At 41.3% G+C, this 13,770-nt stretch overlaps 1 protein-coding gene across 1 annotated transcript in view; it reads left to right on the top strand.

Moving 5' to 3' along the window:
• The window catches only part of LOC110157000 (ankyrin-3-like), a 72,493-nt gene that overhangs the window by 49,007 nt on the left and 9,716 nt on the right, over window positions 1-13,770 (top strand). The window contains 14 exon segments of the mRNA XM_055162436.1: window positions 85-117; window positions 788-1,012; window positions 1,092-1,246; window positions 1,509-1,720; window positions 1,821-2,028; window positions 2,105-2,201; window positions 2,477-2,705; window positions 2,790-2,915; window positions 3,112-3,234; window positions 3,720-3,746; window positions 4,464-4,545; window positions 5,618-9,405; window positions 9,407-12,779; window positions 13,692-13,766. Of these exon segments, the coding sequence (XP_055018411.1) occupies window positions 85-117; window positions 788-1,012; window positions 1,092-1,246; window positions 1,509-1,720; window positions 1,821-2,028; window positions 2,105-2,201; window positions 2,477-2,705; window positions 2,790-2,915; window positions 3,112-3,234; window positions 3,720-3,746; window positions 4,464-4,545; window positions 5,618-9,405; window positions 9,407-12,779; window positions 13,692-13,766 (8,753 nt within the window).

Here is a 13,770-nt window from a genome sequence, read left to right as displayed (position 1 = left end):
AGAGTATTGTTGCCCAGTATAGCACACCTAAAGTAAGGTTTTCAAGGTCTGTCTCCTGCATTGTCCCCATGTGTTTCTTTGCAGCCTGTCCTCCCCGCTCCCTCAGTATGACTCCAGGTGATGACTGAGTCCACTGCTCTTACCCATGATGCCACAGTGATGTCACTCCCTCTTTGTTGTTCTCTCTTTAGCCACTTTCTTCACATTTTCATTTGTGTGGTTTGGTGTTTCATCTGCAATGCGTAGATTAGAAATGTTTAGTTAGTGTGTTTGAAACATTATTATTGTTTTGTCATCAGTACACAAATGTATGTACATATAACACACACACAGTTAGTACATCTATTCAATTCAAGCAAATAACCATAAAAAGATGGAAACTGCATATTATTTAATACCTATTAGTGCAAATCTCTACAACTGTTAAATATATTTTCACTGGAGGTTGTTTTAGAGTATCTGAAACTTTGGCAACACCTAAAGCCCCAAAATTTGAAACTAAACTTCCTGCAATTTCACGCCATGTTTAGTTTCACAAATTTGAATGTTTTTATTTGGGGCTCCTAATGGTGAAAATTTACATTTTTTCAGAACTCAAAACCTCTCTTTCCTCTACTTTTTTCAGTCTCTTCTTACTTATATTTGGGTGTATTCTTTCTTGATCTTTTGGGTGTACAGTGATCACAGCATGGGATCTGTCCTCCTCACTTGTGTCAGTAGTGTGGTTTTTATACCGCCTCCCTTCAGCCCTGTTTCTTTGCTCTAAAGGAGTTGTTTGCTTTCGCAGGTTTTTGGTTAGCTTCATGGTGGATGCTCGAGGTGGTTCCATGAGGGGCAGTCGGCACAATGGCATGCGCATTATCATTCCTCCCAGGAAGTGTACCGCACCCACACGCATTACCTGCCGCCTGGCCAAGAGGCACAAGCTGGCATACCCACCACCTATGGTGGAGGGAGAGGGCCTGGTTAGTCGATTGGTGGAAGTCGGGCCAGCAGGAGCACAATTTCTTGGGTAGCTGGATCTAATTTGAACGTATAATGTTATCATTGTCTATAAATGCATGTTTATTCAAATATGATATTGCTTTCAGACCAGTGATTGTGGAGATTCCTCATTTTGGTTCAATGCGGGGCAAAGAGAGGGAGCTTATTGTTTTAAGGAGTGACAATGGTGATACTTGGAAGGAGCATCAGTCTGATGTTAGACCAGAAGACCTAGTGGAGCTGCTCAGTGGAATGGATGAAGGTAAAGTCAAATCAGCAAATCACAGACTTGTATAATAATAATGCAGTGTTTATCAGGGTCCACCTCAGACTTGAAGTGCATTTGACAGGTTTTCATGCTTTTCTAATCATTTGTTTGGTGGGATAGTACCATTGGTCATTATTTATTATAGTTTTACATCAGTCAAGTGACATTTTGTGAAGCTAGGGGAAAACAGTTAAAAATTAAAAGCACTCTCTATATGCTAGTATTCTTAATGAAGTTGATATGTTTTTGTGTGCAGAATTAGACAGCCCAGCTGAGTTAGAGAAGAAACGCATTTGCCGCATTGTCACGAGAGATTTCCCTCAGTATTTTGCTGTAGTTTCACGAATCAAACAGGAGTCCAACCATATGGGTCCTGATGGAGGTGTGCTGTCCAGCACCACAGTACCAATGGTCCAGGCCTCATTTCCACCAGGGGCACTGACCAAGCGGATACGGGTTGGCCTTCAGGTACCCCTGGCCCTAATCTTTTCCTGAATATTATGTTCATAACATAACATAAACTTCACCTCCAAGGAAAATTACATATAGTGTAACTTGTTCTATTTAGGCCCAGCCAGTGCCTGATGAAATAGTGAGAGCAGTTCTTGGTAACAGAGCCACCTTCAGCCCTATTGTCACCGTGGAGCCTAGAAGAAGAAAGTTCCACAAGCCCATTACCATGACGATACCTGTTCCACCGCGATCAGCAGAGGGTCATCCAAGTGGCCAGAGAGGCGACGCAGCCCCATGCCTACGCCTGCTCTGCAGCATCACAGGTAAAAAGTCCCCCTTTTTAGAAGCGGAGAAAAAACTGGTCTTGTGTATTTTTATAAAATAATCTCTCTTTTACAGGAGGTACTTCTCCAGCCCAGTGGGAGGACATCACAGGGACGACACCTCTGTCCTTTGTTACAGATTGTGTCTCCTTCACCACAAATGTATCGGCCAGGTACGGATGTATTCTTCAAACTGACCAGTCCTTTTGACTAACATCAAACATGTCTAAGTAGGTTTGTTTTGGGTGTATTCAAAGGCACACATTTGGCCCCTAAATTTGAATCATGTGCTGGGAGAGCAGTTCAATTGGATTAGTTTGCTGCACAGCGATCATGTGACTTTGACATCTTCACACAAGCTAGTACTGCATGTCATAAAAAATGCTGTTATTGCCTTTTCATAAAGTGGAAAAACTATTTTCACTAATTTGTTTTACCTCACTCACAGGTTTTGGCTCGCAGACTGTCACCAGATTCCTGAGACGGTGAGTTTAGCGTCTCAGTTATACCGGGAGCTGATCTGCGTGCCTTATCTGGCCAAATTTGTGGTGTTTGCCAAAATGAATGACATTGTGGAGGCTCGGCTGCGCTGCTTCTGCATGACGGATGACAAGGTGGACAAGACTCTGGAGCAGCAAGAGAACTTTGAGGAAGTAGCACGCAGTAAAGATATTGAGGTAGGTTTGCTCATTACAAACATGAGTAAAGATAAGTGTTGTTATTACATGTAAATTATAACATAAAAATAAATGTTTCTTTAGGTTCTGGAGGGAAAGCCAATCTTTATTGATTGTTACGGCAACTTATCCCCATTGACCAAAAGTGGACATCAACTGGTTTTTAACTTTTTCTCCTTCAAAGAAAACAGACTTCCTTTCAATGTGAAGGTATTTATTTAACACAGCTGTATTCTCTTTGGCAATACACACACAACTTTTTCTCTATTTAATCATTTTTTTCAGTTAATAAAGCTTGCTTGATTGACACTCTTATCATATTTATGTCTTTTTATGGTTCAATATTTACAGAGGTTAAGCATAGAAAGCATTAAACACTGACACTAAATTATTTTATTTCTTCCAGATCAGAGACATGGGCCAAGACCCTTGTGGCCGCCTGTCTTTCCTGAGGGAACCAAAATCCACTAAAGGTCTTCCTCAGACTGCCATATGCAATTTGAATATCACACTGCCAACACACAAAAAGGTAGGCTTGCGTTTTTGGAAAATGTTCGGAAGTCCCTATCATACCATCCTCATAAATAAAAGTAATGGGAAAACAGCACAGCCATAACATCAAGAGGAACCATTGCACTTCATGTTGTTGGGAACGACTGCCTGCAGCTTGTGTCTTATATTAGTGTTTAAGCCTGTGCCAGTTATAAGACCCCACAATCTACAGTGTTCTGCCTTTTATTCTGTTTCCTGGCTGGCTCAGTTTGGTCACAGAAAGGAAATGCAGAAATGTTGTGGTATTCATTGATCACAAGATACTGAATTTTGCTATTGCTTTTTATGTTGCTGTTTTTACTTTTGGTCATTAATCCAAAAGATTTGTTCTGATGCTCTTGGTTGTTTTTGCTGCTCCATTTGCATTCCCTGTATTTTATTTTCTCCTCCCCGCTCACTGTAACGCCCCTGCTCTCCATGTCACCTCTCTCTGCACCTGCAATGCATCTTGGGAAACCACAGGATTTGGAGTCTGATCCTGATGATGAGGTAAACTGAGTCTTCATCATCACACAAAATGCTTTTTGATCTTGTTGCTGGCTTGACCGCTAATGCTACATTTAATAAATATGCTGTATGTTTTCAGAATATACTGTTTCTGTGCCATAGCCCAGTCAAGTGAGGCTTTGGACAGCAGCATGCTTATTGTTACACAGCTATGTGTGATAAATGTGATTTCCTGTAAAGAATCAATGGAAATTACAGATGTTATTTCTTAATTTAAATCTTTATTGTTGTCCTCATTTCAAGTTCAATGGAGTCTTTATGTGTTTCAAGTCAGCTTGTATTGCATCAGTTATATCATACATTTTGAAACAAACCATCATGCTGCACATGGGAAAAAAAAAACATGTCTTTCATTTCTTTTTGTTTCTAAAACACACACACATACAAATATGAAAATGCTGCTACCAATAAAGAGATTACCAGGAAATATAATATTTAAATTTTTTTGTTGAACATTTTTAATTAATATATTTATTTTAAAAGTAAGAAAGAGAGTACTAACTATTTATGCAAGCAGTTACACCTAATACATGCACTAAAAACAGGTATCCATGCTATTAAACCAGATAACAGAAATGTGTGCTGTTTAAAATTTAAACTACTAATGTTACAAAAAACATAAATATTCAGAAACACGTCATCACATTTGCCATCTTTTTATGTTAAAGCTTTTTTTGTACTTTTTGTTTGTTGTTTCAGACTGAAAAGCCCGAACGACGTCATACCTTTGCCTCCTTAGCTTTGCGTAAGCGCTACAGCTATTTGACCGACCCAGCCTTGAGTGAGTTTTCCCTTTACATTCACATCATACTTTTGTTTTCCCAAATGGATGTGATTTGATTGGGTTTATTGAGAAGGAAGCTGAATATTAAAAATGAATAGGGACCCATGACATCTGTTAACCGTCATTATTCATACATTTGCATGGTTTACTGTTACGCTTTGCTTACATACCTCATTCCAAAACTATCATCTGTTTCATCTGTTTACATTTGTGGAAACACGGGGGTCTTTTTTTTTTTTTTATTAACAAAATGTTAAAATTCATGTTCAATAAAACTATTTTAATGTTCTTGTTTTATTAATACATGTCACTCTTATTGGCTTTGTAAATGTGTGCAGCTTTAAGTGTATATGATTGTGATCAGGTTGCACTTTACATAAACATGAATGGTGTTATTACATTATAATGTAACTGGTTTGTGCTGACAAGCCAGACATGTTTTATTATAAGTCATAAGAATCATGAATAATTATTGCATATTATCAGAATGTTAGCTATTTGCACCACTTTGGGCATGCATTAGTCATGCATTCATTAACTATTGTTGTTATTTTATTGAATAAGTTGTTATTTGTAAAGTGCAACCACACAAAACATCTCCAATTATTAATATGTTTTGGTTGCTGCTTGTGGGGTCCTCTCTGGCATGTCCATGAGAACAACAGAACATTTGAAAAAGTAAAGGCAGTTGTGTGAAAGGCACTGTTGCAAAAGTCAAGCACATTGAAAGTCAATAGAATTGTACTTTTTGTCATTTCCCCATTCACTTTTTTCTTCACATTTATCAATATCAGCATTGAGCCTATTGCTACTTTTATGCTGAACACACTCCATTGTGTACTTTGTATTGTAGTATTTAGCTCAACATTGTCATACCATCCTAGACCTGCATATTAGGCATTTTGTCATGATTTGTTTTTAAAATATATGCTTATATTCTAAATGCTGTTTCTGACTTACACAATTTCTCTTTCTGTTTTGTATGTTTCTGTTACATTATTTTATGTTCTATTTTATTTTGCATTTATTTATTTTTTATTTTTTACTTTGGTTTTACTTATTTCTGAAGAAACAACTGATCGAAGCTCGCAGAGAACACAACCTTCTGGCTACCCTCACAAAACTGTCCTTACAACGAGATCTTATCAGGCATGGTCGCCTGTTCCTGTCGCCCTCCAAACCAAGTCTGGGTTTGGCTCCCTCTCCAGTTCGTCATCCAACACGCCCTCTGCCTCTCCACTAAAGTCTGTCTGGTCTATAAACTCTGCATCCCCTATCAAAACCAACATTCCTGGATCACCAGCATCTTCTGTAAAATCAGCTAGTGACGTGGCTTCTCCCATCCGCTCTTACAGAAGTATCTCATCTCCAATAAAAACTGTAATACAGCAGGGTCCATACCCAGTTACCACCAGTCCGTTAGCTTCACCTGGCAAAAGTGTCTCAGACCACATGTCCATGAAAGGACTGGCAGCTTTGTCTGCAAGGACCTCTTCCATAACAGGATCTGGAGTAAATATTCATGACAAAACACCTATTGACACAACCCCACCAACATCTCCCAAAACATCTCTCAGTATGTTCAGCTCACCTTTGCCCTACAAGACAGTCATGGGGGCCTCCAGTTGTACATCTTCATCTCCAATAAAGACAGTCCCTGGGCTTTCAACTGTTCGAACTCTTGCAGACAACACAGGACCTGCAAGAAACTTGTTTTCTTCTCTGTCATCACCTTTTAAGTCTAACACAGCCCAGAGTGCAGCAGCTTTAATTAATGGATCGGTGTCACCTACCCAATATCATACCTCAACTCCAAGCTCTTTACTTGCAAGTAGCCTACAAGAACGAATACAAGCAACCACTAATGCTGCAACAACAAGTGTAAATGCAGCCTTTGATGAAGTGGAAAAAACATTTAACTCTTGCTCTGCAGGCTATGGTACATTGAAGTCTTTGTCGTCCTCTGCATCCTCCTCGTATCAGTCCATCAGATCGTCAGCTTCTAGCTCTTTGTATGCCTCTCTGAGAGCCCCTCCTAACACCACCACTGCTGTGACATGCAGCACAGTGACTGTCCCAGTGTATTCTGTCATAAATGTGCTGCCAGAGCCCCAGTTTAAAAAGCTCCCTGAAGTGTCCAAGTCAGCTGCTGCACTTTTGTCCCCTCGTAAAGCACCCCCTACAGAACTCAGTGCTCATATGCAGTCCCCCTTCGCCAGAACACTTTCCCCCGTCAAATCCCATTTATACTCGGCTGGCCTAAAATCAAGCACCACAACACCACTGTCATCTAGTCAAGAGATTTTGAAGGATGTGGCTGACATGAAGGAGGACTTAATACGCATGTCTGCAATCTTACAAACAGATCCAAATTCAGTGGCCAATAAAGGCTATCAGTCTGGTTCACCATGTGAAGCTAGAATTGATGATGAGGAGCCATATAGGATTGTAGAGAAGGTAAAGCAAGATTTAGTTAAAGTCAGTGAAATACTCACAAAAGATTCAGTGAGAGATGGAATTGTTACCATGTCTAGAGGATCACTGGATGACATACAGTTCTCCAAAGTACCAGTAGAACAACCTCCAAGCAATTGGAGTTTTCCACCTAGATATGAGACAGTAGTTCCTCAAGCTAAAACAAAAACAATTTCAGATAGAGACTTTAACCTCTCTAAAGTTGTTGATTATCTTACAAATGAAGTAGGTAGTACCACTTTCTCTAAGATGCATGACACAATAAATAAAGCAGATGAAATAAAAAGTGAAGTAGATGTCAAAGAAAAGCAGAAACGTGTTCTCAAACCAGCAGTGGCAGTTCAGGAGCATAAGCTCAAAATGCCTCCTACTAATATGCGTTCATCACCTTCAGACAAGGAGATCAGTAAAGTAGCTGAAGCACTCTTTGGAGCAGACATGGTGCTTGAATCACCTGATGATATCTCACATGAACAGGATAAAAGCCCGCTATCAGACAGTGGTTTTGAGACCCGAAGTGAAAGAACACCCTCTGCTCCACAGAGCGCTGAGGGCACAGGCCCCAAGGCGCTTTTTCAAGACATCCCCATACCACCAGTGATCACTGAGACTAGAACTGAGGTGGTTCATGTCATACGCAGTTATGAATCTCCAGAAGATAGCAAACAGCTGGAGGACACACAGCCCCTCAGGTATGTGGAGTCAGAGTTTAAAGGTAATCAAAATCAAACTGCATCTAGTCCAGAACATAATAAATGCTATCAGATTAAAGCCAGCCAAGATGAGGACCCAATGGGAAAGGGTATGAGAGTTAAGGAGGAGACTCACATAACAACCACTACCAGGATGGTGTATCACAAACCACCTGGCAAAGAAAGTGCATCTGAAAGATGTGAGGAAACTATGTCTGTACATGACATAATGAAGGCTTTTCAGGCAGGCAAAGACCCCTCCAGAGAACTTGCAGGACTGTTTGAACACAAGGGTGGCAATGAAGAAACATCACACAGGGTGCTTGAGGACCTCAGCTCCAAACCTAAGGTAGAAAGAATTATTGAAGTTCACATTGAAAAGGGCAATAAAGCTGAACCGACAGAGGTTATTATAAGAGAAACCAAAAACCATGGAGAAAAAGAACTGTATTATTACCCAGGAAGTCGACAGGAGGAGGGTGAACCTGAAGAATCACTTCCAGTTTACTTAGAATCCCCTAGAATTACCACCCCCATGTCACAAGATGATGATAGTCGCCCTAGTTCAGCTCAGCTCATGGCTGATGATTCTTACAAAACATTAAAGCTTCTTAGTCAGCAGTCTGTAGAATATAATGAGGATGGTTCATCTGAGCTCAGGGGAGAATCTTATAATTTTGCTGAGAAAATGCTGCATTCTGAGAAGTTTGACCAGTGTCACTCTGATACAGAGGAATATTTGAGAGACAGATCTCGATTCCATTCCCCAGACAGAACTAGTCATAGTGAGGGCAGGCCAAAGACAGAGTATGTCTTTAGGTCATCCAGGAATGTGTTTGATAAATCAGGAAGAATGACCAATGTGGATGATAATTTTGATAAACTCACTCTTTTGCAATACTCATCTGAGTCAGGTAGTCCAAAACAATCCATATGGATGCGAGTATCAGATGATGCACAGGAAAGAGAAAGAAAGCAGGTTATGTATGAGGATAGAGTGGACAAAACAGTCAAGGAGGCAGAGGAAAAACTTAGTGAAGTATCACAATTCTTTCGTGATAAAACAGAACAACTGAATGATGAACTCTCATCTCCAGAGAAGAAATCCCGCAGGTCAGACTACAGAGAAACAAGATCGGGGCCTAGTTCTACACACAGCAGCCCTGAGCGAACATCTTACAGATGCAGTGGGGAAGAGTGGAGTCTAGAACGACTCAGAGACAGATTCAGCTCAAATGACAGGAAATGTTCCAGTCTGCCCAGTAGCCCAGAGAGGAGAGTGCTGCTACAGTTTAGTGACACAGATGCAAGAAAACAGGGTGATGTGAAAGCTCAAGGAACCACAGGAGAGAGTTCTAAGCCATACAAAATGTCTTCCTCAAAAGTAAGTGCAGTAAGGCTTAAGTTTGAACAGGAGGCTCAGAAGAATGAAAAAGGTTATCAGGGTAGTCAAAATCCGGGATCTCCAATTAGGAAACTGCAGGAAAGTAAACTTCCTGTCTATCAAGTATTTGCTGGTTCGAATACACCTAAAACTCCAGATAGTCCTGTAAGCCAAAGGAGGGGTCTAGATAGTGAATCAAATAGATTATCTCCCAAGCATGAAGCTGGTGTAAAAGACAATGATGAGAAAAGAGTCTTTAAAACATGGGAAAGCCAGGGCTATGGCAACTACAAACCACAGTCACCTAAAATTGACACACACTAGTGTTCATGATCATTCTAGAAACAGTGATTCTCAATCACAAGAAACAACTAAGAAAATAATTTATACTGAATTTGTTGTTAGAGAAGGTCCAAATAACAATGATGGTCTAAAAAAAAACTCGGAATCACAAATTCCTGTAAGAAAGTTGTGTAATTTACCACAAAAACAAGAATCCTCTCAGTTGTCTGAAAAGATAGTACCCCATATATCTACTATAGCTAGAAATCAGGCACACAAGACCTCTGAAGCCAGCAAGTCTAGTCTTGGGTCGGTAGTAAAACCCATAGATTGTTTAGATAGTACTCAGAGAACTATAGTGTGTAATGGGGTAGATGTTGATCAAGTAGAGTATTTGGAGAAAGGCACGCCTGTGGTTGTTACAGAGGGCTACAAGGATATTAAACCTTTACCTGTTTATGTTAGTATCCAAGTAGGAAAGCAGTATGAGAAAGAAACTGCTTCAGGCCAGATAGGAACATATAAAAAGATAGTGAGCCATGAAAGTAGAACTGTTCACGAAACAAGGGGTGCATTTTACACTGTCAAGCAAAAGCCGTCTCCTCAAGGTAGTCCAGAAGATGACACTCTTGAACAAGTGACCTTCATGGACAGCTCTGGAAAGAGCCCTGTAACTCCTGAGACCCCAAGCTCAGAAGAGGCAAGTCTTGCTTCTAGAACACCTGACTCTGTGATAGGCTCAATGCCTGGTATGCCAAGCACAATACCAGAAGAGTCTGAGGAAGAGGAAGCCAAGACCCAGGTTTATAAAGGACCTGTAAAAAACAAATCTAAGCCAGCTTCTTCTGAAAGTCTCAGCAAAAAACAGGAAGAAGTGAGAACCAGTTTGAAAGACAAAAGAGTGGCATATATAGAGTTTCCTCCGCCTCCACCTATTGAGACAGAGCAGTCAGATCCAGAGAAAAAGGGTTCTTGTGGTTCGTCTGAGGCAGAGACAGAAATGATGGAAGTCAACCTTCAGGAGGAGCATGACAGGCACCTTCTAGCCGAGCCTGTGATCCGAGTTCAACCACCATCACCAATTCCCCCAGGAGCAGATCATAGTGACTCAAGTGATGACGAGTCTGTGTTCCATCCCATCCCTATCAAAAAGTATACCTTCAAAATGAAAGAAGAGGGAGAGAAACGTCCAAAACATAGAAGATCAGAGAAAAATGGTAATAAGGAAACTGGGGGCAATGGTGCATCAAAGGGAGATGATGCTGACCTTGAGCAAAATGGCAATGATCAGTCAATAACTGACTGTTCTATAGCCACAACTGCTGAGTTCTCACATGACACTGATGCAACAGAGATAGACTCTTTAGATGGCTATGACCTTCAAGATGAAGATGATGGATTAAGTGAGGATCCTAAAACATCCAGTCTCTCCAATGATGGAAAAAACACTGACCGCTCATTCAGTCAATCCAAGCTTGAAGTCATAGAGGAGGAGAAATGTGAGGAAGCAGGAGAGGATGGAAAGGCAAAGACCAGGTCATCCAGCACAAAAGACAGTGAAGATGAAAAAGATTATACTCTTGAAGGAAGGCATCCAGATAGAAAGGGAAGTGCAGAAAACTACTTTGGATACCAACTTGAAGAAGAGCTGAACTCAACATTTAAAACTGTTGCCACAAAAGGTCTTGACTTCGACCCCTGGTCAACCAAAGGGACTGATAATGAGGGACTGTTTGAATCCAAAATGAAAGATGAAGATCCAAAACCCTTTGGTTTATCAGTGGAGGACAAGTCACAGGCCACAACACCAGATACAACCCCTGCTAGAACTCCGACAGATGAGAGCACACCCACTAGTGAGCCTAACCCATTCCCTTTCCACGAAGGGAAGATGTTTGAGATGACCCGCAGTGGTGCTATTGACATGAGCAAGCGGGACTTTGTTGAAGAGAGGCTTCAGTTTTTCCAAATTGGTGAGCATCCCTCTGACCCTAAAACAGGGGAAAAGGGGAGAGTGGGCAATGTTGTGGGGGTAATGTCCTCTCCAACAAAAACAGGAGATGGGATGGTGAAGGTAATAGATACCACTAACAGCACTACACCAACAACACCAGCAACAGCAGCAAAATGCAGCCCTGCACAGTCTGGCAATGGCACTGGGTTTACTGGTAATGGCACTGCTGCCTGTGAAGCCATAGCTGAGACTGCCTCCTCATGTACAATCACAGCCTCCAAAGTTGATTCTAAGTTACGCACCCCTATTAAAATGGGCATAGCTGCCTCGATAACTGTGAAAAAAGACTCAGGGGATCACGGTGACTCTAAAGCTGAAATGTCGGAGGGACAAATGGTGCCAGAGTATATCAGTATAGAGAGTACAGATCAGAAGTGTACAGATGACCAATCTAGCAGTCCCACAGACCCCAAGGCAGACAGGAAGGATTTCCCTTCGGAAAACTGCAACAATAACAATAACCTTGAGTCGTCTAGTGTTCTGGCCAACTACATTCAATGTGGCAGTGTGGTGTTTAATTTGCAGTCCTCATCTGAGCCCACTCTTCAGAAAGCCAGCAGAATAGAAACACTCAGCTGTAAAGAGAATGAAGAAAAGGTGGAGGTGCAGCAAGAGCAGGCCCAAAAAAGTGAAACAGTTAAAGACACAGAAGTAAAGCAGCTCAAGTCCAGACTTCCAGTAAAAGCTTCAGGATGGTCATTTCACACGCAGGGAAAAGCAATAGGCAAACAGAAACCCAAAGGAACAGTTAAGGTTGAGATTAAAAGGAAAGGAGAGCCAGCCATAGCAAAAGTTGAACCCAGGTCTAGAATACCCATTAAAGATGTTAAAAGAACAGCCCCATCCACCACACCCAGTTGTAGTTCCCTTGGTTTGGTTCGTGCTAGCTCACAGCCAACAAGAATATTGCCCACAGAAAGGAAAGCTATAGAATTACCCTCAAGACTGCCTCTAAAGGACAGGCATCAGGTTAGCAAAGTATCTGCTGTAGGAGGATGTAAACAGGAGAGGCAGGAAACCCCTAGTGATGTTTGTAAACGCACCATCGAATACTTTAAAGACATTAGCGGGGAGACGCAAAAGTTGGTGGACCGCCTGTCAGACGAGGAGAAAAAGACGCAGACAGAGCAGTCGGAGGAAGACAGCACCTCCCGGAGCACCTCTCTGTCGGACGCCTCCCAGCCCTCCCAGCCCTCCGGCTCATCCAGGTCTGGTAGAGGTCCGAGGGCTGAGGCCGGGGCCGCGTCCGTAAGGGCAAAGGTGGCGGCGACGGACAGGGCCTCCGGCAGTGAAAGGAGCAGAAGGAGTAGGAGGACTGGTGGGAAGGAGGGCAGTCAGGGACTCACAGGGTCTCGAACGCCTCCCATCGCAGAGATCAAGCCTAGTTTGTAAAATTTTCACACTATGTTAAAATACATCTATATTTATATAGTTCACTTTTAGTTGCATGACTTTGTTGTGATCATTGATGACTGGAATGCCTGTGGCGTGTCTACATATTCTGTTGAAAATAGTTATGTCATTTAAATTTCTGTTTGTCATTGATGTATTGTGTAGTGTATTGTCCTTGTTGCAAGATACTCTTCCTGTTCCTCTCTCTTTACTCACTTACCCAAGTGTAAGCATGTTAGTCATAGTAGTGACTGGTCAAATGGCACAGCCACAGTCTCTAGTTTGGCAATTCATTGGTCTGTCTGTCAAGGCGGGGGGGGGGGGGGGGGGGGGGGTTGGGGGGGGGTGTAGTGTTTTTGCAATCATAAATTGTCATTAGGGCGTTGAGTGGAGAATCAAAAAGCACAAAGGTCTTGCATGCATAGTATTTGAGGTACTTATAATAACCTCTTTTTACATGTAGAAATGTGTCATATTCTTTGTTTTGTGTGATCTTCATGACAGTTACTGCCTGCTTAGAGATCACATATCCACATATAATCACAAAGCACTTACTCTGTATACTACATATTTTATCATTTTGCTTGTGTCTAATTCATTTCTGGCCATTTTGAAAAAAACAAATCAACAGCAACAACTACTGTGTAATCACTATAATTGTTATTATATAACATACTATTTTGATATATATTTTTGATGTATATTTTTTATATATTTTGTCAATTGTAATTAAACGAATTGTTATAATTATATTGAATACAAATTTTTTCCTGATCATCAGTTTATTAAATAATATTACTGAAACACAAGTGGCCAGAAAAGGATTAATACATCAAGGTTTTTTTTTATGTTCTTTTAATAGGTGTTATTTGACAAAGTCCTAATCACTATTGTTTCTTACCAGGTCCTCAAAGCCCATGTGAGCGCACAGACCTGCGGATGGCTATTGTTGCTGATCACCTGGGTCTCAGTTGGACAGGTTA

This window comes from Boleophthalmus pectinirostris, unplaced genomic scaffold, assembly GCF_026225935.1.
Source record: "Boleophthalmus pectinirostris isolate CB_2022bp ecotype Guang Dong unplaced genomic scaffold, ASM2622593v1 HiC_scaffold_5, whole genome shotgun sequence".
NCBI lineage: Eukaryota > Metazoa > Chordata > Actinopteri > Gobiiformes > Gobiidae > Boleophthalmus > Boleophthalmus pectinirostris.
This window is presented reverse-complemented; position numbering and strand designations above follow the sequence as displayed.